Source organism: Lineus longissimus, chromosome 19 (genome assembly GCF_910592395.1).
Source record: "Lineus longissimus chromosome 19, tnLinLong1.2, whole genome shotgun sequence".
In the NCBI taxonomy this organism is placed as follows: Eukaryota; Metazoa; Nemertea; class Pilidiophora; order Heteronemertea; family Lineidae; genus Lineus; species Lineus longissimus.
This window is the reverse complement of record NC_088326.1, coordinates 8,730,883-8,757,913: the sequence shown is the minus strand read 5'-3', so window position 1 is coordinate 8,757,913 and position 27,031 is coordinate 8,730,883. Positions and strand designations below refer to the sequence as shown.

Below are 27,031 nucleotides of genomic sequence, written 5' to 3'. Positions count from 1 at the left end.
GTGTTTTGAGTGCCACTGTATCAATTTTAGCTGTCATTGTTGAGAGACGGAGAAAATGTCGTCGAAAAACCGAGTGAGAGGGAACAAGGCCTATGAGGGGCATCATCATGTTTCCTATCACTGGACATTTTACGTTGTGTCCCAGAAGGGCTGTTCTCCTATGCATATATAAGCATTTGGTCCTATTTTGTATCTAATTGTAGTGCCACATATATCAACTTGATCCATTCGGGGGGATTGTCCAAATCACCTGACTTTAGGAAGATCACCATTACACAATCCCATTCTGATTGGCTGAAGACTTACAACATTTTTGCAACATTAAAAATGTTGCAACATGCATTTTCCACCGTACACACTATGCAACCTTTTGCCAACATTTGTTGCAACCCCAAAAATGTTGCTAAAATGTTAACAGTGTACACAGGGTTTAACTACGTTGTGCTGATGTTACTCTCCGCGCAGATGATCTCTGACACACTCCACCATGACGCCTCATGATCACTTTGGTCGAGTCAGGAACAATGTCGAGCATATTTTGTTTCTTTTCAATGAACTTGGTCTCGAGTACATACGACAGACAGTAAGCGAGTTATGGGCAACATAGACAATACGATCAGCTGCTGAGCTCTGTGGTTAGCCTGGCGTGCCACACGTACCAAAGGGGTCAATATTCGACATTACTTACGGGTGGCCCCTTTTATAGTAGTGGTCATTGCAGAGAAAACAAAGAAGAGCAGTAAAAACAGCATACTTGTCTAGTGGACATTCCCATGGTTCAAATAATTTACTTTTTGGAAATTGGACAACGATTCAACTATGGAATTAAACATCGTCATGTTTACGTTGAAAACTATTTTGGCAGGCAAACTGCAATTAGGATATATCACATCTGTCCAATGATCTTACGACCAACTAATAAATAAGTGTTTTTGAAGTGCAGACACTAGATTAACATGAACGGTAAGTATTTAACTGAAACAAAGCCGCACTGGAGAATACATTTCCCAGATTGCGGAGAATCGGGCAGTGGCATCGAACATGTCAACTTGTCAAGGGAAATGTTTGATATCGTTAAAAAAAGTGTTTTTGGAGTGTTCCAACTCTAACATGGTGTTCATATCTTGTAATATGGTTCTTCAAAAACGAATTGCAACACAGATAGAGAAAAAACATTGCCGGTTTGTTCTGTATATATCAAACAAATTATAAATCAAGAGTCCCTGCTTTAAATATTATCAATATATTTTACGAATAATCATATCGATCTACCAACGGCTTGTATCGGGTAGCCAAAAGAAATGTTTCGCTTTTGTATGTTTAATCCTTATCATACATTTCAAGAAACAGCGTGGTTTTTGCCTAACTGACGGGCATATCACCACAAACCTATGCAATAGTCACTTAAGTAGGCCCCTGCGATATCCTTAGGATGTCGGATACATGTATTTTATTTTTAAAACTGTTTTTCAAACAGGGCTGATTACCGGACATCAGATTGGCCAATTTGATGTTCGATCGATCAATGGGGGAAGGGGCTAAAGACTATAAAACTCCGCACGTACATTGCATGTACATTTTAAATCGAATCGAAGTGATGATTAATAATTTTGGTACTATGAATAATTTTTAATATTCTTGGTCTTGCACCAAAGGAGGTTCGACGCCGACGTCACATCACGTGACCGTGAACAATATTATAACTGTGCATGTGACGTACCACCATCAGAAAGATAGTGACGGCCGTTGTGTCCGCATCGAAGCGATTAGAATCTACGTTGTTGGTTGTTTATTGTTTCAGGTATGTAAGCCTTGAGCAATCAGATTCAATAAAAGGTTATCGCAAAACATTGTGAGACGGTATCAGTTTTGTAAAAATTAATATCGACGTGCAGTTCTGTCAATTTCCCAAGCGGCCGTAAATGGGATCGCCTAATGCAACTTACACTACACCATGTACACAACCCATCCGTATGTAGGCAAAATATTGGCCATCTTCATAGGGCTCAAAAGTTAAGAAAACGAGGGGATCTAAGGGGATCTATGGTGGTTTCTGTCTCAGTAGATCGTATTTTTAGGGGAAAGGGTTGGGAAATTCCCTTTTCCGTTCATATCATTAAGAACAACCGCATATTGTGAAGGTCACTCCATGTCAACATTTGGATAAGCTGCGAGCATCTACCGTGATAAAAGTCGAACAACTAATCACAGACTATGAATTCAACATTACTGTTGTGAAAATTTATTAAATTCAATCATCTACTAGTGGATTACACTTTGGGGTTTTAGTTCGTGATTGTTTATTTAGGTAGTTCATGTGATTTTATATCGATAAAAACGTCGAGAAAAACACGTGAGACAAGACCACAATTGATTTTTTAAGCCTTTTAGCAGTTAAATTGTCAATGTTTGACCGCGACGCATCAAAGAACGCGTGGTGTTGTGAATCTGAAATTTAGATTATGTTATTCCGGACAGTCGGGCAAGTAAATGGTGAAAAATAAAATGGTGATTGACCACGGAAATTTTTTGATAATCGACAAATTAGACAGACTTTGATATTTCCACTCTTTTCAGCCAACTGGCAGAAAAAACTCAAAACACGCCCCCTATCACCCAATTAGCAAAATACGAAATTAATTTTTTCATCAAATAAATTCTTTATATCTGTAGACTTGCCACAACAAATATTTTGTCAATACCTCTCCAAATATGTACTTGAGAGTAAAAAAAAAAAAAAAACTCGTCTAATTGATAGGCCTCGACCCTCCAACCTATGAATATTCATTAGTGGTCTTGTCTCACGTGTCTTTGTTTACATTGGAGCCGCCATTTTGCAAAAAATGCTGTGACGTCACCCTGGAACCCCCTTTGGTCTTGCACTTGGTTTTGACGCAGTCAAGAGCTCTGGCTTACAGCCCGGGGAACCGCTCCGATCCATTTACTCCTGATGACTTTCTGCTGATATCGGTTTTGCTGCGATGTGACATTAAAAAAGGTTGCCTACCGGCCAAAGAAATAAAAATGTCGCTCGAGTAGCAGTTGCACCTGGTCTCGTGTCCATATACACGTACAACCGATATTGATCGAGTTAATGGCAAAAATATACACTGGAGTCGGCTGCAGAGCGTGACCACACCAGCACGAGATCACACACCGAAGGAATAAATGCACACACATGTACATGTACATATAGAGTTGGACGAGGAAAAAAGAAACTCGCATATCAAAAACTAAATCAAGATAAGAATATCTGGTCACGACGGAGAATGCCGAGGAGCATAATAAGGAGTTGAAATAGTAAGTATTGTTTATAGAGTGTTGAGTAAAATGTTTGCGGTTGACCTCAAAGTTGAGGATCGTGAAAAAACGGTATATCCGGACGTCCTTGACTATGTCGGTATATCGTTTGGGATATAACCATGCGTGATCGAATATGGTCACACCAACTGTGCAATTAGTTGTTAACTATTAAAATAGTAATTCTTAACCATTTCGATGGTATTTTTTACTGCTGACACACCTTATCTATATATCAAGAGCCGGTTTTTATAAGAATCAGGCGGATTTCTATTAAAGGGTGATATATGACCACCTCAGATTTGCCTTAAATCTTTTTTGGTGAAAGGCCTATGGGTAGATAGAAAGTTCTAAAATTCCAGGTCCCTAAAACAAACAGTTTTTTCTAGGGCCTCTGGAATGGTCACTGTTGTGATGGTGAAAATTGAACTTCTTAGAAAAATAACTTTTGAAGTTAAAATATCTCAATGCGCCAATAACTGCCCAGCTTTATTTTGATAGATGTCAGTCTTTGATGGAAGGAGCTGCAGAAAATTAAAGCATTTCAGTGGGGAGTGTAGGGCGCGGCCTGTAGGGAACACTGCAAAGCAGTACATTTTTCTGAAATGACACATGTATTTCAGGCAGTCCAAGACTGCGCCCTCAACATCCCAAGCTAGTTTATGCATGATAGGATTCCATTAGCTTGTCCAATACTATGCCACTTGAAAATATTGTGGGGTAATGAAGTCGCGAAGGTATAGGTGGCGCCGAAGTCGGTGAAAATGTTGAAATCAGTGCTTTTGGGGGTCCAATATCTCATTGCGCCCTCATCACATTTGAATGAAAGCTTTTTTACCAGATAGCCCTGTATGTCTACTAAAAGTCCTATAAAGATTTCGGTCGGGTTCAGCCCCATTGACCCTTTTATAGCAATCATCTAATCACGAATTGAGCAAAATTAAGCAAAACGTGAGGGGGTATTGAGAGGGAACGCTTCGCACTATTCACCTGGAACTTGCATGGTTGTGGATAGTTGTCAGATAAAAAAAACCCTCAAAATTTCAGCTCTGTACGCCAAGCCATCCTATCCCATCCCATCCCATTGGAGTCATCCAACTCTAACGTTGTGTTCATACCTTGTACACGAATTGCAACACAGATAGAGAGAAATACGATGTAAAATTGTGCTGTGGCCATCAAACAAATTATCAATTAAGGGGTACCTGTTTTGTGCCTTACTCTCAACCTCGTTCGAAAGTAGACCCACTTACCCATGCTATCGACGCTATTTGTAACTGGCGCTCCAAACTGATTGAAGATGAAGCATCAATGTCTTTTCATTCATTGACTGGATCAAATGTGTCAATATCAGTAAAACAACAGTGCAGGAAAAACAATACCATAGATTTTTATGGATTGATCGATTATACGAATACACATATCGATCTACGAACGCCTTGTATCGGTAAGCAAAAGAAATGTTTCGCTTTTGAATGTTTAATCCTGATAAAAATTTAAAGAAACTCGTTGTTTGTGTTGAGCAAGGTTTTTGCCTATTTAACCAACGGGCGTATCACCACCAACTTATGTATTAGTCACTGGCCCCGGTAGTCCGATATTTTATTTTGGAAGCTATTTTTCAAACTAGGCTGATTATCGGACATTAGATTGGCCAATTTGATGCTTCGATCGATTAGTGGGGGAGGGGCTAAACACTATAAAACTTCGCACGTACATTACATGAACATTATAAACAGAACCAAGAGGATATATTATTAATCATCACTTCGGTTCTGTCAGGGGGATAAAACGTTATATCCCCCTGACAGAACCGAAGTGATAACGTTTTATCCCCCTGACAGAACCGAAGTTATCACTTCGGATATAACAATATAGCCCCCTGACAGAACCGAAGTTATCACTTCGGATATAACGTTATAGCCCCCTGACAGAACCGAAGTGATAATTAATAATATTGGTAACATGAATAAGTTTGAATATTCTTGGTATTACACTTCGATTGGTATCAGCCAAGAGCACTGGAATACAGCCCGGGGAACCGCTCCGATCCAAATATTCCTGACAACCTTTCTGCTGATACCGGTCTTGCTGCGATGTGGCATTCAAAAGTCGCCTGACAGCAAAGGAATGAAAATATCGCTGGAGTCGCGGTTGCACCTGGTCTCGTGTACAACCGATATTGAGCAAGTTAATGGCAAAAATATACACTTGGGTCGGCTGCAGAGTGTGGCCTCATCAGCAGGGGTCACACATCACCAAAGGAAGGCACACACATGGAGGTTTGGACGAGGAAAAAAGAAACTCGCATATCAAAAATTAAATTAAGATAAGAATATCGGGTCACGACGGAGAAGAGTCGTCCATACGACGGATTGAAATGGTGAGGTAAGTAGGTTCTGTTTTCAAACTTAATGAGAAATTCTATGCCGAGGTGCATAACGAGTAGAAATGGAACGTATTGCCTAGAGTGTTGTGTAAAATGTTTGCCTTTGACCTTATCGTTAAGGATCGTAAAAAACGGTATATCCGGATATCCTTGACGATATCGTTATATCGTTATAGGGATGACCATGCTTGATCAAATAAGGTTAAACCAACTGTAAAATTAGTTGTTTACCTATCAAAATATAAATTATTAACGATTTTGATAGTATTTTTCACATGGTTCAAATAGAACCTTTCTAGGGGAAACAGCTAATTAATGGTTAATGTTTACTTATTTCTCTGTTCGAGCGATAGGAATTACCAAACTAGTTGTTGTCTTGATTAATAAATTTTGTAAAAGACTGTTTAGTACAAGGAGTTGAATACATACATATTATTTTAGGCTGATCTTCCCCTGTCAGTGTCTGACACTACGTCGATCAGCTATTACTTCCTGGGAATTATCTATGGTGATGTTAACCAACTGCCCTAGCGAACGGACTTGGAACTACTCTTCTAGAGACACTTACTTTCATCGCCGTATGCTCCCACTTCGCAAAGTCTTAGTTTCCTTCATCACAACAAACGGCTACATTCACAATGTCAGACGCCGTAAGTCGTTACCCCCATACGTAGTAGTACGTAAGACTTCAGTATATTTCATTATGTCGAGGAGGTAACATTTCTTAATTGTGACGTCTCGTACAAATGCGCTACAATCAAAGCGCCTAAAACAGTGAAATGCACAGTCAAAACCGCTGACAGGAGGCGTGGTATTAGTTGTTTTTATAATTTTGCCGGTAGGTGGCGTCTTTTTGACCACGAATATCGCACGGTTGGACATATCTGCGTTAAACAAAACAGTACGTTATAAAGACCAGCTATATGTTTGGGCTTTATTTCAATCGGACTTTATTACTTTCCAAATGACGGCTAATAACATGGGTTTGAATGATGTCAAAATGGCATCGTCACCATTGGAAGGGATGGAGTGGACCCCTCATCAAATATTTGATATACACTTTATCGGATTGTCGTTCTGACATTATTCTGACGTCATTCAGATTGATGTCAGAATAGTGTCAAAAAGACACTATTAGTAGTGCTAAAAGTGACAGCATATGATATTTGATATGTAAATATGACATCAATCAACGGATCGATATAAATCTGATCACAACAATAGCGTTTAATTTCACATCATGCTGTGAAAAACGACGTCAAATCATGTTTTATCCCGGCAGATTTTACAATAAACCGTTAATATGACATTATTAGAATATGTCACATTATCAGAATATGTCAGACTGAATTTTCTTGTTTACATATAATTATATCAAGACCTTACCTATTCGTTTATACATATTGCGAGGTGGACTGTAATGCTTCGTGACAATATCACAGGACTTCAATTTCACTGCGCATACGTTATGTCTATATTGGAACGCTCGACATTTTGGGTATTTGTTGCACAGGGCAATGCACAGGATAAACGACACACGATAAAGATTGGCCTGGTAAAAATCATTCCCAGGACAGTCACCCTGGCGATGTGTAATACCAGCGGGAGCAGCCTGGTACAGATCTGTAATGATCGAATGCACTTTATACACCCTGGCTAATCAGATCTGCTTTCTGACAGGCAACTGCAGCCATTCCGACGCTCTGCCCGAGCCATTTTTTATATACATTGTGTATACCCAATGGAAAATTTTATATGAAGTCTCATAAAATCGTCTTGTACTTCAAGAAACTATTGTATATCGTGAGTTAAATTCTTGTATTCGGATCTACATGTAAGGGAAGATTTGGAAAACATTCATTCCTTATTCAGCATATTTGATGGGATTGCTAAATTCAAATTCAAATTACCGCGGACTATTGTGCAGATTCAAAAGTAAACAAAGCAGCCTTATCTATATTTGAATGCGAACATGCTTTTTGCCTAAATCTACTCTATTACTGAATCAAATGTTATATGCAGGATGTCAATCTCTTGGTCCGAAGGGGAGAATTAATCTTTCGTGGTCGGGCGATTTCTTGACGTTGAAGGGGATTTCCAGGTTCTGTATTGGTGCTAGGTGCTGGGTGCATATGAAATATGGCATCGGCAGCTCGTCAAGATGGGAATTGCCCATCAGTTTAGAGGTCTGAATAGCCGGGGTGACTTAGTACAGGAGAAAGTTACAAGTCTTTCTGAACGCGGTCATTGGAGACTTAGTGTAGGAAATGTTACAAGACATTTTATCGTCTAAGCCTTTTCTCAAAATAACTGCAGGAATGGCCTCTCCGTTTCGAACAAGAATTGGTGAATCCTGAGCTATGACTGCCAGCGTTGAAGGCAACAATTAGGTGGCAAATCTAGATTAGATCCATCGATAAAGAATAAACTTTCCTTAATGTACAAATGATAAGAATCCTTTGTGTCGTGAAATAATCTTTTAGAATGCACCAACAACTTTGATAAATGTTCAATCATGAAATGAAAAATCAAACAAATCGAACCTCCCAAAGTCAACAGCTCGATGAAACTTTGGAACATCCAGATTCTTCAGCACTGAAGTATATCTCTAACTGAATACGTCACGAAGTCAATCTGAATGCGCTCAGTAGAGACTTAATTACCCCGGGCGTTTTCGCTCACACCGTTTCAGCTCTTATTTAGTAGAAGACGCGTTATTCATTAGCATTCACACCTCAAAGCACAAAAAAAACACTTCCCCGCCATTTGAGTGCAAGCCATGTATACAATGAAATATTTGTGAAAAAAGAGATTAATGAAGGAAAATGGATGATTTTTAGAAGAAAAGCAATGTTTTGAGTGCCACTGTATCAATTTTAGCTGTCATTGTTGAGAGGCGGAGAAAATGCCTTCGAAAAACCGAGTGAGAGGGAACAAGGCCTATGAGGGGCATCATTATATTTCCTATCACAGGACATTTTACGTTGTGTCCCAGAAGGGCAGTTCTCCTATGCATATATAATCATTTGGTCCTACTTTGTGTCTGATTGTAGTGCCCCATATATCAACTTGATCCATTCGGGGGGATTGTCCAAATCACCTGACTTTAGGAAGATCACATGACACAATCCCATTCTGATTGGCTGAAGACTAACAAAATTTTTTCAACATTAAAAATGTTGTAACATGCATTTTCCTCCGTACACACTATGCGACATTTTGCCAACATTTGTTGCAACCCCAAAAATGTTGCTAAAATTTTAACAGTGTACACAGGGTTTAACTACGTTGTGCTGATGTTACTCTCCGCGCAGATGATCTCTGACACACTCCACCTCATGATCACTTGGGTCGAGTCAGGAACAATGTTGAGCACATTTTGTTTCTTTTGAATGCACTTGGTCTCGAGTCCATACGACAGACAGTAAGCGAGTTATTGGCAACATAGACAATACGGTCAGCTTCTGAGCTCTGTGGTTAGCCAGGCGTGCCACACGTACCAAAGGGGTCAATATTCGACATTACTTACGGGTGGCCCCTTTAACAGTAGTGGCCATTGCGGAGAAAACAAAGAAGAGCAGCAAAAACAGCATACTTGTCTAGTGGACATTCTTGTGGTTCAAATAATTTACTTTTTGGAAATTGGACAGATATTGAACTATGGAATTAAACATTGTCATGTTCACGTTGAAAACTATTTTTGCAGGCAAACTGCAATTAAGATATATCACACCTGTCCAATGATCTTACGACCAACTGATAAATAAGTGTTTTTGAAGTGCAGACACTAGGTTAACATGAACGGTAGGTATTTAACTGAAACAAAGCCGCACTGAAGAATACATTTCCCAGATTGCGGAGAATCGGGCAGTGGCATCGAACATGTCAACCTGTCAAGGGAAATGTTTGATATCGTTAATAGTGTTTTTGGAGTCTTCCAACTCTAACTTTGTGTTCATACCTTGTAATATGTTTCTTCAAAAACGAATTGCAACGCAGATAGCGAGAAAAACATTGCAGGTTTGTCCTGTATATATCAAACAAATTGCAAGAGTTCCTTTTTTGTGCGTGCACTTGCCATAATATCAGCGTCGTTCAAAGGTGGATCCACAGATGACCCATAATATAAACTCAATTTCTCACCGGTGCTCCAAACTGATTGATAAGGGAAATAAATGTATTTTTGTCCATTTACTAGACCCAATGTATCAATAAAAGAAAAGCGCTGGAAAAATAATGCCATGGATATTATCGATTGATATATTTTACGAATAAACATATCGATCTACGAGCGGCTTGTATCAGGTAGCCAAAAGAAATGTTTCCCTTTTAAATGTTGAATTCTTATTAAAAACTTCAAGAAACATGTGTTTGTGTTTAGCGTGGTTTTTGCCTAACCGACGGGCATATCACCACAAACTCTTGTAAGAGTCACTGACATAGGCCCCTGCGATATCTTTACGATGTCGGATATTTTATTTTGGAAACTATTTCTCAAACAACACTGATTATCGGACATCAGATTGGCCAATTTGATGCTTCGATCGATCAATTGGGGAAGGGGCTAAACACTATAAAACTCCACACGTACATTACATGTACATCTTAAATCGAATCGAAGTGATGATTAATAATTTTGGTTCTATGAATGATTTTTAATATTCTTGGTATTGCACGGAGGTTCAACGGTGACGTCACATCACGTGACCGTGAATCATATTATAGCTGTGCATGTGGCGTACCACCATCAAAAAGATGGTGACGGCCCTTGTGTCCACATCGAAGCGATTAAAATTTACGTTGTTGGTTGTTTATTGTTTCAGGTATGTAAGCCTTAAGCAATCAGATTCAATAAAAAGTTGTCGCAAAACATTATGAGACGATATCAGTTTTGTAAAAATTAATATTGACGTGCAGTTCTGTCAATTTCTCAAGCGGCCGTAAATCGGATCGCCTAATGTAACTTACACTACACTATGTACAGAACCCATCCCTATGTAGGTAAAATATTGGTCATCTTCATAGGGCTCAAAAGTTAAGAAAACGACGAGATCTCAGGGGATCTATGGTGGTTTCTGTCTCTGTAGTTCGTATTTTTGGGGAGAAGGGTTGGGAAATTCCCTTTTCCGTTCATATCATTAAGAACAACCGCATATTGTGAAGGTCACTCCATGTCAACATTTGGATAAGCTGCGAACATCTACCGTGATAAATGTCGGAAAACTTATCACAGTCTATGAATTTTTACTGTTGTGAAAATTTATTAAATTGAATCATCTACTAGTGGATTTCACTTTGGGGTATTAGTGCGTGATTGTTTATTTAGGTAGTTCATGTGATTTCATATCGATAAAACGTCGAGTGAAACACGTGTCTTACATTGGAGCCGCCGTGGAACCCCCTTTGGTCTAGCACTTCGTTTTGACTGAGTCAAGAGCTCTGGCTTACAGCCCGGGGAACCGCTCCGATCCAGTTACTCCCAACGACTTGCTGCTGATATCGGTCTTGCTGCGATGTGACATTAAAAAAAGTTGCCTACCGGCCAAAGAAATAAAAATGTCACTCGAGTGGCGGTTGCATCTGGTCTCCTGACCATATACAACCGATATTGATCGAGTTAAAGGCAAAAATATACACTGGAGTCGGCTGCAGAGCGAGATCACACCAGCACGAGATCACACACCGAAGGAATAAATGCACACACATGTACATGTGCATGTAGGCTTGGATGAGGAAAAAGAAACTCGCATATCAAAAATCAAATTAAGATAAGAATATCGGGTCACGACGGAGAAGAGAAGTCGTCCATACGACGGATTGAAATGGTGAGTGTGGTGTTTGTGGCATTTATATGACACACCCTGTATACCGTCATGATAGTCGCGGATAATGTTCTGCACAATTTCGTTATGGAGTCTGTAAGCATGGCGCTAAGAGCCAGTTTGTAAACCCGAGTATGGTCTCATCAATACGTTATTATACCCAGAAGTACGGTGGCCCATAGAGGACATGCGTTTATTTTCAACATAATAGAAAATTTTTCTTTTTACAATGCGTTTTTTTTCTCTCGAATTACAACCGCCGTCGGATAATGATATCCACCGCGGTGGAAATAATATCCACCCGGTGTCAATAACGAATTAGCTCCCGCGGTGGATATTATTTCCACCGCGGTGGATATTAATTTCCACCGCGGTCGATATTAATTTCCACCGTGGTCGATATTAATTTCCACCGCGGTGGTGGGAATTATTATTTTTTACCCGGCGGTGGAAATTATTTTTTCGGCGGTGAGAAATAAATCCGACGGCGGTTGTAATTCGAGAGAAAAAAACGCATTGTAAAAAAAAAAATGTCTATTATATTGAAAATAAACGCATGTCCTTTATGGGCCACCGTACAGAAGATATCTGTTGAGTGGTACATAATATTGGCGACGAGGATGTGATTGAGAGTACTATTGCTTTTGCATCACGTTCTCTATCGGACAGTGAGAAAAAGTACGCGCAGATTGAGAAGAAGGCGCTCGGAATCGTGTATGGTGTGACCAAGTTCCGTAAGTATATCTACGGACGGAAGGTCGAACTCTACACTGATCATGAGCCACTGACCAAGATCTTTGGGCCACACACGGGTGTGCCCACACTTGCAGCGTTGCGCTTACAACGATGGGCGTTGATTTTGATGGCGTACAATTACACCATTCACTACCGCAGATCAGCCAAGAATGCAAATGCGGACATGCTGTCTAGGTTTCCGGTGGATGGTGCACGTGTAGCTGTTGAGAGACAGGTGAATTATTTCAGTATGGCAGATGAGCTGCTAGTTGCTGCGAGGGACATAGCTGAAGAAACCCGGAAAGATCCGGTTATGTCGCGTGTGTTCTTGTACGTTCTGAATGGCTGGCCGAGAGAACTACCTGACAGTAGTCTGCAGCCATATTGGAACCGCCGTGAGGAACTATCTGTAGATCAAGGATGCATCTTGTGGGGGTTGCGCATCGTCATACCTCTGTATAGACAAAGATTGTTGTCAGAACTACACCATGAGCACTGGGGTGTGGTTAGGATGAAGGCTATGGCTCGTGGGTATTTGTGGTTTCCAGGACTCGATCAGGACATTGAGACTTTGGTGAATGCATGTGACGCTTGCCGGGCTATGAAAGACGAGCCGGCCCCTGCCCCACTGATTCCATGGCCATATCCAACCAGCTTTTGGCAGATAGTCCATGTTGACTTTGGGTTCGTTGAGCGTGTGAATTACTTCATGCTGATTGTTTCATACAGCAAGTGGGTAGAGATCGAGTTGATGAAAACGGGCACTACTTCTGAGAAAACTATTTGTACATTTCGTAGTTGGTTTGCGCACCTAGGTCTTCCTAAAATTTTGGTTTCAGATAACGGGCCCCAGTTCAATGCGAATGAATTTGCCGACTTCATGCGCAGAAACGGAATTCAGCATAAGTTGGTACCGCCGTATCATCCCCAGTCAAACGGAGCAGCGGAGAATATCGTGAAATCAGCGAAGACCGCGTTCAAAAAGCATTTTCTGGCGGAGGAGAAAGGACATGAGCAACGTCGTACCCCTCAGCAGCGCGTTGATAACTTCTTGTTGACATATCGCACTACACCCCATACTGTGACTGGGGTAGCCTCCGCTGTGTTAGTTTTCAAACGTCCGTTGAGAACACGGTTCTCCTTACTACGTCCAGATCTGAACAAGACTGTGACAGAAAAACAGAACAAGATGGTGAATAATCATGATAACCGTGGTGTCAAGGCATGGGCTTTTGTCCTCAATGAGATTGTGCGCGTGCGCAACTTCCGAAATGGAAGGGAGAAACGGCTCCCAGGTCATGTGGTCAAAATTCAAGGACCACAGTCGTACGTTGTGGAGGTTGGTGGCCGACGTAGATTTGTACACGTGGATCACCTACGTCGCAGTGGAGAACTTACATTGGAAGCACAGGAAGAACCAGATCTCATGCCAGGCATGCCTCTAGTGCAACCTGAGCGTCTGGCTCAAGTTCAGGCACCAGGCCATGTGGAACCTCCTGCGGGACCCGCTCCATTGTCTGTTCCTGAGAACACCGCTGTTGCCAGTCCAGCCCCAGCTCCGAGGAGATCTGCACGTGCAAGAAAACCACCTGAGCGTTTGATTGAACATTGTTGAAGGACTGTGCCCATTTGTTGCACTTGTGGGTTCAGTGACATTCTAGCATTACTTGTGTGTGCGTTATTTACATGTATGGTTCATGAGACACTTTACAGTAATAGGTTGTGACATTTAGACACATCCATTACGTGGTATATGTGACACTGTATAGTCACTTAAGTTTGGTGTTTAAGCTCGTGTTTTTGAGCATCTGTTCTAGTTTTTGACCTAGTGTTTTAATAAGGTGCAGTTTGTTTAGTCGCTACGTAGTTGCTAGTTAAATTACCTTCAGTTTAGTTATGAGACTATTTGGAATGACGTTATGATTAACGTCCTGGGAATTATCTATGGCGATGTTAACCAGTGCACTAGTTAACATACTGCCATAGCGAACGGACTTGGAACTACTCTTCCAGAGACACTTACTTTCATCGCCGTATGCTCCCACTTCGCAAAATCTAAGTTTCCTTCATCACAACAAATGGCTACATTCACAATGTCAGACGCCGTAAGTCGTTACCCCCAAATGTCGTAGTACGTAAGACTTCAGTATATTTCATTATGTCGAGGAGGTAACATTTATTAATTGTGACGTCTCGTACAAATGCGCTACAATCAAAGCGCCTAAAACAGTGAAATGCACAGTCAAAACCGCTGACATGAGGCGTGGTATTAGTTGTTTTTAGTATTTTGCCGGAAGGTTGCGTCCTTTTGACCACGAATATCGCACGGTTGGACATATCTGCGTTAAACAAAACAGAACGTTACAAAGACCAGCTATATGTTTGGGCTTTATTTCAATCGGACTTTATTACTTTCCAAATGACGGCAAATAACATGGGTTTGAATGATGTCAAAATGGCATCGTCACCATCGGAAGGGATGGAGTGGACAGCTCATCAAAGATTTGATATACACTTTATTGGATTGTCGTTCTGACATTATTCTGACGTCATTTAGATTGATGTCAGAATAGTGTCAAAAAGACACTATTAGTATAGTAAAAGCAGTGACAGCATATGACATTTTATATGTAAATATGACATTAATCAACGGATCGATATAAATCTGGTCACAACATTAGCGTTTAATCTCACATCATGCTGTGAAAAACGATGTCAAATCATGTTTTATCCCGGCAGACTTTACAATAAACCGTTAATATGACATTATCAGAATATGTCACATTATCAGAATATGTCAGACTGAATTTTCTTGTTTACATATAATTATATCAATACCTTACCTATTCGTTTATACATATTGTGAGATGGACTGTTAGGCAGCGTGACAATATCACAGGACTTCAATTTCTCTGCGCATACGTTATGTCTATATTGGACCGCACGACATTTCGGGTATTTGTTGCACAGGGCAATGCACAGGATAAACGACACATGATTAAGAAAGATGGTGTAAAAATCACCCCCGATACAGTCACCCTGACGATGTGTATATCCAGCGGGAACAGAGAACAGATCTGTAATGGTCGAATGCACTTACACCCTGGCTAATCAGATCTGCATTCTGACGGGCAACTGCAGCCATACCGACGCTCTGCCCGAGCCATTTTCTATACACACCCAATGGAAAATTTTCTATGAAGTCTCATAAAATCATCTTGTGCTTTAAGAAACCATTGTACATGGTATTACTATATCGTAATTTAAATTCTCGTTTTCGGATATACATGCAAGGGAAGATTTGGAATAATACTCTCACAGATTCGATGTTGCGCTCAGATTGACGCTGCGACCAGTGATGACACAAATGACGGGTTTCTGCACTTCACGTTTGATATAGGAACTAAAATAGAATAAACAGGAAACATACTAGGTAACTGGTAGAAATTTAACAACTATGAACAAGTAACCACACCCAGCGGCGAGCATGCTATTAGCTTAACTCAATTACTAATTGATTAATTACTCGGATGGAGCTCCATACTCCACACATTACTTTGACCCGCCCATACATATACAATACCAGACGGTCATACAGGACAACATCCTGTCCTCCCACATGAACATTACCACTGTACACTTCCACAGTCCTATACAAAGACCTATACACTGCTGGCTATCTAAAACCAAACGAACTAAACAACCCAACTGAATACGTGTAACTACTTTGAAACTGGTTTCACTGAACATGGCAATATCTACCAAGTGTACATTGTATATTAAAAAAGGTTTACCCCAAGCAAATTCACGCCTCATTCCTTCTCCTTATTCACACCAGACAGGAAGTGCTCAGAAACCCACTGGGCAACTTCCTACAACACACCCATTCAAACCAAACCTTAACCCATTCACACCAACACCCATACTGACGCAACGACAACCATGGTTAGAAATGACGTCTTTTGGGACAAATACATTCTTTCCTTATTCAGCATATTTGATGGGATTGCTAAATTCAAATTCAAATTACCGCGGACTATTGTGCCGATTCAAAAGTAAACAAAGCAGCCTTATCTATATTTGATTGCGAACATGCTTTTTGCCAAATCTACCCTATTACTGAATCAAATGTTATATGCAGGATGTCAATCTCTTGGTCCGAAGGGGAGAATTAATCTTTCGTGGTCGGGCGATTTCTTGACGTTGAAGGGGATTTCCAGGTTCTGTATTGGTGCAGGATGCTTGGTGCATATGAAATATGGCATCGGCAGCTCATAAAATCGCCTTGTGCTTTAAGAAACCATTGTACATGGTATTACTATATCGTAATTTAAATTCTCGTTTTCGAATAGACATGTGAGGGAAGATTTGGAATACTCTCACAGATTCGATGTTGCACTCAGATTGACGCTGCGACCAGTGATGACACAAACGACGGATTTCTGCACTTCACGTTTAATATAGGAACTAAAATAGATTTCTTGACGTTGAAGGGGATTCAAGGTTCTGTATTGGTGCAGGATGCTGGGTGCATATGAAATATGGCATCGACAGCTCGTCAGGATAGGAATTGCCCATCACTTTAGAGGTCTGAATAGCCGGGGTGACTAGGTACAGGAAAAAGTTACAAGTCATTCTGAACACGGTCATTGGAGACTTAGTGTAAGAAAAAGTTCATTTTCTCGTCTGAGCCTTTTCTCAAAATAACTGCAGGAATGGCCTCTCCGTTTCGAACAAGAATTTGTGAATCCTGAGCTATGACTGCCAGCGTCGAAGGCAACAGTTAGGTCGCAAATCTAGATTAGATCCATCGATAAAGAATAAACTTTACTTAATGTACAAATGATAAGAATCCTTTGCGCCGTGAAATAATCTTTTAGAATGCACCAACAACTTTGATAAATGGTCAATCATGAAATGAAAAATCAAACAAATCGAACCTCCCAATGTCATCAGCTCGACGAAACTCGGGAACATCCCGATTCTTCAGCACTGCAGTATATCTCTAACTGAATACGTCACGAAGTCAATCTGAACGCGGTCAGTGGAGACTTAATAACCCCGGGCTCCTTAGCTCACCCTGTTTCAGCTCTTATTTAGTAGAAGACGCGTTATTCGTTAGCATTCGCACATCAAAGCGCAAAAAAAACTTCCCCGCCATGTGAGTGCGAGCCATGTATAATGAAATATATGTGAAAAAAAAGAGATTAATGAACGAAAATTGATGATTTTTAGAAGAAAAGCAGTGTATGGAGTGCCACTGTATCAATTTTAGCTGTCATTGTTGAGAGGCGGAGAAAACGTCGTCAAAAAACCAAGTAAGAGGGAACAAGGCCTATAAGGAGGCATCATATGTTTCATATCACTAGACATTTGACGTTGTGTCCCACAAGGGCAATTCTCTCATGCATATATATGTATAAGCATTTGGTCCTATTTTGTGTCTAATTGTAGTGCCCCATATGTCAACTTGATCCATTCGGAGGGGGGGATTGTCCAAATCACCTGACTTAAGGTAGATCACATGACAGAAATCCCATTTCTGATTGGCTGAAGACTTACAATATTTTTGCAACATTAAAAATGTTGTAACATGCATTTTCCTCCGTACACACTTTGCAACATTTTGCGTACATTTGTTGCAACCCCAAAAATGTTGCTAAAATTTTAACAGTGTACACAGGGTTTAACTACGTTGTGCTGATGTTCCTCTCCGCGCAGATGATCGCTGACACACTCCACCGTGACGCCTCATGATCACTTGGGTCGAGTCAGAAATAAAGGCGAGCATACTGTCTTCTCCCACTTAACCCAGCGCGGCTGAATCGTAAAATGACTAAGTCCAAATGAATAGGCCGATTTTACTGGTGGCAGGCGAACATTAGAAAGAACAGCCACAGCTGATAATTGACTCCCTTTTCGTTGGCAATGCCAATGCCTTCCACGTAAGTGGATAAAAGACATAAACATTGACATGGGGTAGTCCTGTACTGAATGAATGAAAACAATACAACTAGCGTCCTCATTTTGTGCCTATAGTTCTGTATTGGTTGACCAGAAATTTCTAATCTGGGGTCTATGATAAAGCCAGCTTTATGGGTCTGCAGAATGTCCCAATAAAGAAGTTTTGCTGATAAGTAAATCTGTGATCTTCTTTAATTTATTTGTTATCAATTTACCAATCAATTTTATTATCCAAACGGGGTTTACACGTCATCATCAATAACATCATAATCCTCTTCTCCTTCCGAAATCTCAATCCCCTCAACAAACTGCTCAAGCTCATCATTTACCATCTCTACCCCCTCCCCAACTTCGTCATCGTCCTCAGGAACTAGGCCACTGGCTCTCCAACAGTTCATAATCGTCTGTTGTGTGACCCTTTCCCAGCCGAGGCTATAATCATCCTGACCACTTCCCGCCTGGTGATCCGCTCACAATGTGCTTATCCAGCGTCTAAATGTCCGCGGTTCAATGCGGTGGTGTCTAGCAAATGATGTTGCAGTTTCAGTAGCATGCTCCAATTGGTATGTCTCGATAAGGTCAATCTTCTGATTTAGACTGTAGCTTTTCTGGTGCTTACGTGCACCCGGTACAGCTTGGTTAGCATCATCTACATCACCATCATCTACATCATCATCATCATCATCATCATCATCATCAGTAGCGGTATCAGGGTCAGGGCTGTCAACATCATCTCAATGATCCATTCCATACGTTAAGATCATCAGGGTGCCTGCTAGGCCTATCCACAAAATCCATCGGCTTGCGTGCATCTTACCAGAAGAACATGGTCAAAGCAAGATGGCAGACAACAATTATGACATTTATTTTGACACAAAAGATTTATTGGATTTCCCCCACAAGAAAACGATTCGATAATCGGTTAGATAAAATAAATTCATTTGAAAGACTCTGGATTGGTCAACCATTTATATGGACTTGTAATAGACTTACGTAACTTCAATAATCATCACCCTGACTGCAGGGATTACTGGTCCTGCCCGCGACCAGGCGTTATTGAATTGACAACATTTACAAGGCTATCTTCCTATATCCATTGATCACAATAATTGGCTGTCATATTTAATGTTTGCAGCCCACCGGTAAAAAACTACAGACAACCATGTTTCGAGCCATTTTCCTGGCGCTGGGTTAATTGGGAGAAAAGAGTGTTTTTTTAATTTCGAAAGCACTTGTTCTCGACTCCATACGACAGACAGTAAGTGAGTTATGGGCAACATAGAAAATACGGTCAGCTCCTGAGCTCTGTGGTTAGCCTGGCGTGTCACACGTACCAAAGGGGTCAATATTTGACATTACTTACGGGTGGCCCCTTTAGCAGTAGTGGTCATTGCAGAGAAAACAAAGAAGAGGAGCAAAAACAGCATACTTGTCTAGTGGACATTCCCATGGTTCAAATAATTTACTTTTTGGGAATTGGACAACGATTGAACTATGGAATTAAACATCGTCATGTTTACGTTGAAAACTATTTTGGCAGGCAAACTGTAATTAAGATATATCACACCTGTCCAATGATCTTACGACCAACTGATAAATAAGTGTTTTTGAAGTGCAGACACTAGATTAACATGAACGGTAGGTATTTAACTGAAACAAAGCCGCACTGAAGAATACATTTCCCGGATTGCGGAGAATCGGGCAGTGGCATCGAACATGTCAACTTGTCAAGGGAAATGTTTGATATCGTAAATAGTGTTTTTGGAGTCTTCCAACTCTAACGTGGTGTTCACACCTTGTAATATGGCTCTTCAAAAACGAATTGCAACACAGATAGAGAGAAAAACATTGCAGGTTTGTCCTGTATATATCAAACAAATTATAAAACAAGAGTTCCTTTTTTGGGCGTGCACTTGCCATAATATCAGCGTCGTTCAAAGGTAGATCCACGGATGACCCTTAATATAAACTCAATTTCTCACCGGTGCTCCAAACTGATTGATAAGGGAAATTAATGTATTTTTGTTCGTTTACTAGACCCAATGTATCAATAAAAGAAAAGCGCTGGAAAAATAATCCATGGATATTATCGATTGATATATTTTACGAATAAACATATCGATCTACGAACGGCTTGTATCAGGTAGCCAAAAGAAATGTTTCCCTTTTAAAAGTTGAATCCTTATAAAAAAATTCAAGAAACATGTGTTTGTGTTTAGCGTGGTTTTTGCCTAACCGACGGGCATATCACCACAAACTCTTGTAAGAGTCACTGACATAGGCCCCTGCGATATCTTTACGATGTCGGATATTTTATTTTGGAAACTATTTCTCAAACAAGGCTGATTTTCGGACATCAGATTGGCCAATTTGATGCTTCGATCGATCAATTGGGGAAGGGGCTAAACACTATAAAACTCAACACGTACATTACCTGTACATTTTAAATTGAATCGAAGTGATGATTAATAATTTTGGTTCTATGAATGATTTTTAATATTCTTGGTCTTGCACGGAGGTTCAACGGTGACGTCACATCACGTGACCGTGAATCATATTATAGCTGTGCATGTGGCGTACCACCATCAGAAAGATGGTGACGGCCCTTGTGTCCACATCAAAGCGATTAAAATCTACGTTGTTGGTTGTTTATTGTTTCAGGTATGTAAGCCTTAAGCAATCAGATTCAATAAAAAGTTGTCGCAAAACATTATGAGACGATATCAGTTTTGTAAAAGTTAATATTGACGTGCAGTTCTGTCAATTTCTCAAGCGGCCGTAAATCGGATCGCCTAATGCAACTTACACTACACTATGTACACAACCCATTCCTATGTAGGTAAAATATTGGTCATCTTCATAGGGCTCAAAAGTTATGAAAACGAGAAGATCTCAGGGAATCTATGGTGGTTTCTGTCTCAGTAGTTCGTATTTTTAGGGGAAAGGGTTGGGAAATTCCCTTTTCCGTTCATATCATTAAGAACAACCGCATATTGTGAAGGTCACTCCATGTCAACATTTGGATAAGTTGCGAACATCTACCATGATAAATGTCGGAAAACTAATCACAGTCTATGAATTTAACATTACTGTTGTGAAAAGTTATTAAATTGAATCATCTACTAGTGGATTTCACTTTGGGGTATTAGTGCGTGATTGTTTATTTAGGTAGTTCACGGATTTCATATCGATAAAACGTCGAGTGAAACACGTGTCTTACGTTGGAGCCGCCATTTTGCAAAAAGGGTGTGACGTCACTGTGGAACCCCCTTTGGTCTTGCACTTGGTTTTGACTCAGTCAAGAGCTCTGGCTTACAGCCCGGGGAACCGCTCCGATCCAGTTACTCCTAAAGACTTGCTGCTGATGTCGGTCTTGCTGCGATGTGACATTAAAAAAAGTTGCCTACCGGCCAAAGAAATAAAAATGTCACTCGAGTGGCGGTTGCATCTGGTCTCGTGTCCATATACAACCGATATTGATCGAGTTAAAGGCAAAAATATACACTGGAGTCGGCTGCAGAGCGAGATCACACCAGCACGAGATCACACACCGAAGGAATAAATGCACACACATGTACATGTGCATGTAGGCTTGGATGAGGAAAAAGAAACTCGAATATCAAAAATCAAATTAAGAGAAGAATATCGGGTCACGACGGAGAAGAGAAGTCGTCCATACGACGGATTGAAATATTGGGTGTGGTGTTTGTGGCATTTATATGACACACCCTGTATACCGTCGTGATAGTCGCGGATAATGTTCTGCACAATCGTTATGGAGTGTGTAAGCATGGCGCTGAGAGCCAGTTTGTAAACCCGAGTATGGTATAATAAATACGTTATTATACCAAGAAGATATCTGTTGAGTGGTACATAATATTGGCGACGAGGATGGGATTGAGAGACCTATTGCTTTTGCATCACGTTCTCTATCGGACAGTGAGAAAAAGTACGCGCAGATTGAGAAGAAGGCGCTCGGAATCGTGTATGGTGTGACCAAGTTCCGTAAGTATCTCTACGGACGGAAGTTCGAACTCTGCACTGATCATGAGCCACTGACCAAGATCTTTGGGCCACACACGGGTGTGCCCACACTTGCAGCGTTGCGCTTACAACGATGGGCGTTGATTTTGATGGCGTACAATTACACCATTCACTACCGCAGATCAGCCAAGAATGCAAATGCGGACATGCTGTCTAGGTTTCCGGTGGATGGTGCACGTGTAGCTGTTGAGAGACAGGTGAATTATTTCAGTCTGGCAGATGAGCTGCTAGTTGCTGCGAGGGACATAGCTGAAGAAACCCGGAAAGATCCGGTTATGTCGCGTGTGTTCTTGTACGTTCTGAATGGCTGGCCGAGGGAACTACCTGACAGTAGTCTGCAGCCATATTGGAACCGCCGTGAGGAACTATCTGTAGATCAAGGATGCATCTTGTGGGGGTTGCGCATCGTCATACCTCTTAAGTATAGACAAAGATTGTTGTCAGAACTACACCATGAGCACTGGGGTGTGGTTAGGATGAAGGCTATGGCTCGGTATCTGCCCATTCCGCCTTAACCTTATTCGCCTTATCCAATTTTGCCTTCTCCCATTTAGCCTTCTCCTAACTTGCCTTTTCTCAATTCGCCTTCTACGATTTCGCCATCGTCTTATCTCGCCTTTGTTCCAATTGGCCTTCTTCCTAACTCGCCTTCCTCTCATCTTGCCTCATCCTAGTTTGCCTTTTCTTATTTCGCCTTTGTCCTATTCTGCCTTGGTTCCATCCTGCCTTATCTCATCTTGCCTTTTCTTGATTGACCTTTATGTCAATTCGCCTTCTTCCCATTTTGCCTTCTCCCGTTTCGCCATATCTCACCTCGCCTTTTATCAATCCAAAAGTTGGTTTTGGAGATACATGTAAGCTTACATGTAGATGGTTCAGAAGTTATGAAGATTTGAAAATATTGGTAATTAAGCAACAGCCTTGGGTAGGGTACCAAAACATAATTCGTGGAAACACTCTTATATGAAAGATTGGCCCCACAAACATGGGTAAAACATGGGTAAAAGAGACAAAAGTCTTTTGTTATATGGTATGTAATGTAATATGACTATAATGGCTGAGAAGTTATCTACACTTGTAATTTTGGCAATGTCCACCGGGTTTTGGTTGCGGGTACCCCCGAATGGACCCTAGAAGCCCATCAACACTGTTGAAGACACTTTCATATGAAAGATTGACTCAACAAACATGGGTAAAGACACCAAGTTTGTTGCAAAGTAGGAAGAAGGCGAAATGGGAAGAAGGCGAAATAATACAAAGGCGGGGCGGGTAAAGGCGAGATAGGATGAAGGCGAATTAGGACAAAGGTAAATTAGGACAAGGTGAAATAGGAGAAGGCAGATTAAGACAATGGCAAACTGAGACGAAGGCAAGAATGGATAAGGCAACTTGTGATAAGGCAAGATAAAACAGAGGCAAAATAGCATAAGGCGAAAAATGAAAAGGCGAAAAAAGACAAAGGCGAAATAGAATAAGGCGGATTGGGAAGAGGCAAAATTGGAAAAGGCGAAATAGGAGAAGGCGAAATGTATATTTTTTAAAGGCAAAATGGGAAAAGGCGAAAAAAGACAAGGCGAAATGGGCATGAACCTATGGCTCGTGGGTATTTGTGGTTTCCAGGACTCGATCAGGACATTGAGACTTTGGTGAATGCATGTGACGCTTGCCTGGCTATGAAAGACAAGCCAGCCCCTGCCCCACTGATTCCATGGCCATATTCAACCAGCTTTTGGCAGATAGTCCATGTTGACTTTGGGTTCGTTGAGCGTGTGAATTACTTCATGCTGATTATTTCATACAGCAAGTGGGTAGAGATCGAGTTGATGAAAACGGGCACTACTTCTGAGAAAACTATTTGTACATTTCGTAGTTGGTTTGCACGCCTAGGTCTTCCTGAAACTTTGGTTTCAGATAACGGGCCCCAGTTCAATGCGAATCAGTGAATTTGCCGACTTCATGCGCAGAAACGGAATTCAGCACAAGTCGGTACCGCCGTATCATCCCCAGTCAAACGGAGCAGCGGAGAATATCGTGAAGTCAGCGAAGACCGCGTTCAAAAAGCATTTTCTGGCGGAGGAGAAAGGATATGAGCAACGTCGTACCCCTCAGCAGCGCGTTGATAACTTCTTGTTGACATATCACCCCATACTGTGACTGGGGTAACCCCCGCTGTGTTAGTATTCAAACGTCCGTTGAGAACACGGTTCTCCTTACTACGTCCAGATCTGAACAAGACTGTGACAGAAAAACAGGACAAGATGGTGAAAAATCATGATAACCGTTGTGCCAAGGCATGGGCTTTTGTTCTCAATGAGATTGTGCGCGTGCGCAACTTCCGAAATGGAAGGGAGAAACGGGTCCCAGGTCGTGTGGTCAAAATTCAAGGACCACAGTCGTACGTTGTGGAGGTTGGTGGCCGACGTAGATTTGTACACGTGGATCACCTACGTCGCAGTGGAGAACTTACATTGGAAGCACAGGAAGAACCAGATCTCATGCCAGACATGCCTCTAGTGCAACCTGAGCGTCTGGCTCCAGTTCAGGCACCAGGCCATGTGGAACCTCCTGCGGGACCCGCTCCATTACCTGTTCCTGAGAACACCGCTGTTGCCAGTCCAGCCCCAGCTCCGAGGAGATCTGAACGTGCAAGAAAACCACCTGAGCGTTTGATTGAACATTGTTGAAGGACTGTGCCCATTTGTTGCACTTGTGGGTTCAGTGACATTCTAGCATTACTTGTGTGTGCGTTATTTACATGTATGGTTCATGAGACACTTTACAGTAATAGGTTGTGACATTTGGACACATCCATTACGTGTTATATGTGACACTGTTTGGTGTTGAGCTCGTGTGTTTGAGCATCTGTTCTAGTTTTTGACCTAGTGTTTTAATAAGGTGCAGTTTGTTTAGTCGCTACCAGGTTGCTAGTTAAATTACCTTCAGTTTAGTTATGAGACTATTTGGAATGACCTTATGATTAGCAGGGAGGAATGTGGTGTTTGTGGCATTTATATGACACACCCTGTATACCGTCATGATAGTCGCGGATAATGTTCTGCACAATTTCGTAATGGAGTCTGTAAGCATGGCGCTAAGAGCCAGTTTGTAAACCCGAGTATGGTCTAATATATCATTATACCCAGAAGATATCTGTTGAGTAGTACATAACAGTGAGGTAATTAGGTTCTGTTTTCGGACCTCTATGCCGGGGAGCATAATAAGGAGTAGAAATCGTACGTATTATTTATAGGGTGTTGAGGAAAATGTTTGCAGTTGACCTCAAAGTTGAGGATCGTAAAAGACGGTATATCCGGACGTCCTTGATTATGTCGGTATATCGTTGGGGATATGACCATGCGTGATCGAATATGGTCACACCAACTGTGAAATTAGTTGTTAACCTATTGAAATTGTAATTCTTAACCATTTCGATGGTATTTTTTACTACTGACACACCTAGTCTATATATCAAGAGACGGTTTTTATAAGAATCAGGCGGATTTCTATTAGAGGGTGATATATGACCACCTCAGATTTGTCTTAAACTTTTTTTGGTGAAAGGCCTATGGGTAGATAGAAAGTCCTGAAATTCCAGGTCCCTAAAACAAACAGTATTTTTCTAGGACCTTTGGAATGGTCACTGTTGTGAGGGTGCAAATTGAACTACTTCGAAAAATAACTTTTGAAGTTAAAATAGCTCAATGCGCCAATGACTGCCCAGCTTTACTTTGAAAGATGTTAGTCTTTGATGGAAGGAGCTGCAGAAAATTAAAAGATTTCCGTGGGGAGTTTAGGGCGCGGCCTGTAGGGGCACTGCAAAACAGCACTTTTTTCGGAAATGTCACATGAAATTCTGGCAGTCCAAGACTGCGCCCTCAACATCCCAAGCTGGTTTATGCATGATAGGATTCCAATAGCTTGCACAATACTATGCCACTTGAAAATATTTTGGGGTAATGAGGACGCGAAGGTATAGGTGGCGCCGAAGTCGGTGAAAACGTTGAAATCAGTGCTTTTGGGGGTCCAATATATCTCATTGCGCCCTCATCACATTTGAATGAAATCTTTTTTACCAAATAGCCCTGTATGTCTTCTAACTATTTGAACCATGTGAAAAATACCACCAAAATGGTTGAGAATAACTATTTTGATAGGTAAACAACTAATTTTACCGTTGGTTTAACCTTATTCGATCATGCATGGTCATCCCTGTAACGATATAACGATATCGTTAAGGACGTCTGGATATACCGTTTTTTTACGATCCTCAACGATAAGGTCAAAGGCAAACATTTTACAGAACACTCTAGGCAATACGTTCCATTTTGACCCGTTATGCTCCTCAGCATAGAAGTCCGAAAACAGAACCTACTTACCTCACCATTTCAATCCATCGTATGGACGATCTCTCTTCTCCATCGTAACCCGATATTCTTATCTTAATTTGATTTTTGATATTCGAGTTTCTTTCTTCCTCATCCAAGCCTTACATGTACATGTAGTGTACATGTGTGTTCAATTATTCATTCGGTGTGTGATCACTTGGTGGTGTGATCTCGCTCTGCAGCCGACTCCAGCGTATATTTTGTCATTAACACGATCAATGTCGGTTGTATATGGACACGAGACCAGGCGCAACCGCCACTCGAGCGACATTGTTATTCCTTTGGCCGGTAGGCGATTTTTTTTGAATGTCACATCGGAGCAAGACTGATATCAGCAGAAAGTCGTCAGGAATACATGGGTAGGAGCGGTTCCCCGGGCTTTAAGCCAGAGC

The 27,031-nt window shown here is 41.2% G+C and overlaps 2 protein-coding genes across 2 annotated transcripts in view; one reads left to right on the top strand and one right to left on the bottom strand.

The window, feature by feature from the left end:
• Positions 1–4,557, bottom strand: part of LOC135502795 (uncharacterized) — a 77,396-nt gene extending 72,839 nt beyond the window's left edge. Inside the window, exon 1 of the mRNA XM_064795900.1 lies at positions 4,554–4,557. Within this exon, the coding sequence (XP_064651970.1) occupies positions 4,554–4,557 (4 nt within the window). The remainder of the gene's footprint in view (positions 1–4,553) is intronic.
• Positions 4,558–10,444: 5,887 nt separating this feature from the next.
• On the top strand, positions 10,445–13,861 carry LOC135502794 (uncharacterized protein K02A2.6-like). The gene is made up of 2 exons (XM_064795898.1): positions 10,445–10,512; positions 12,181–13,861. The coding sequence occupies exons 1-2, from the start codon at positions 10,445–10,447 to the stop codon at positions 13,859–13,861; spliced, it is 1,749 nt and encodes a 582-aa protein (XP_064651968.1).
• The last annotated feature ends 13,170 nt before the right edge of the window (positions 13,862–27,031 follow it).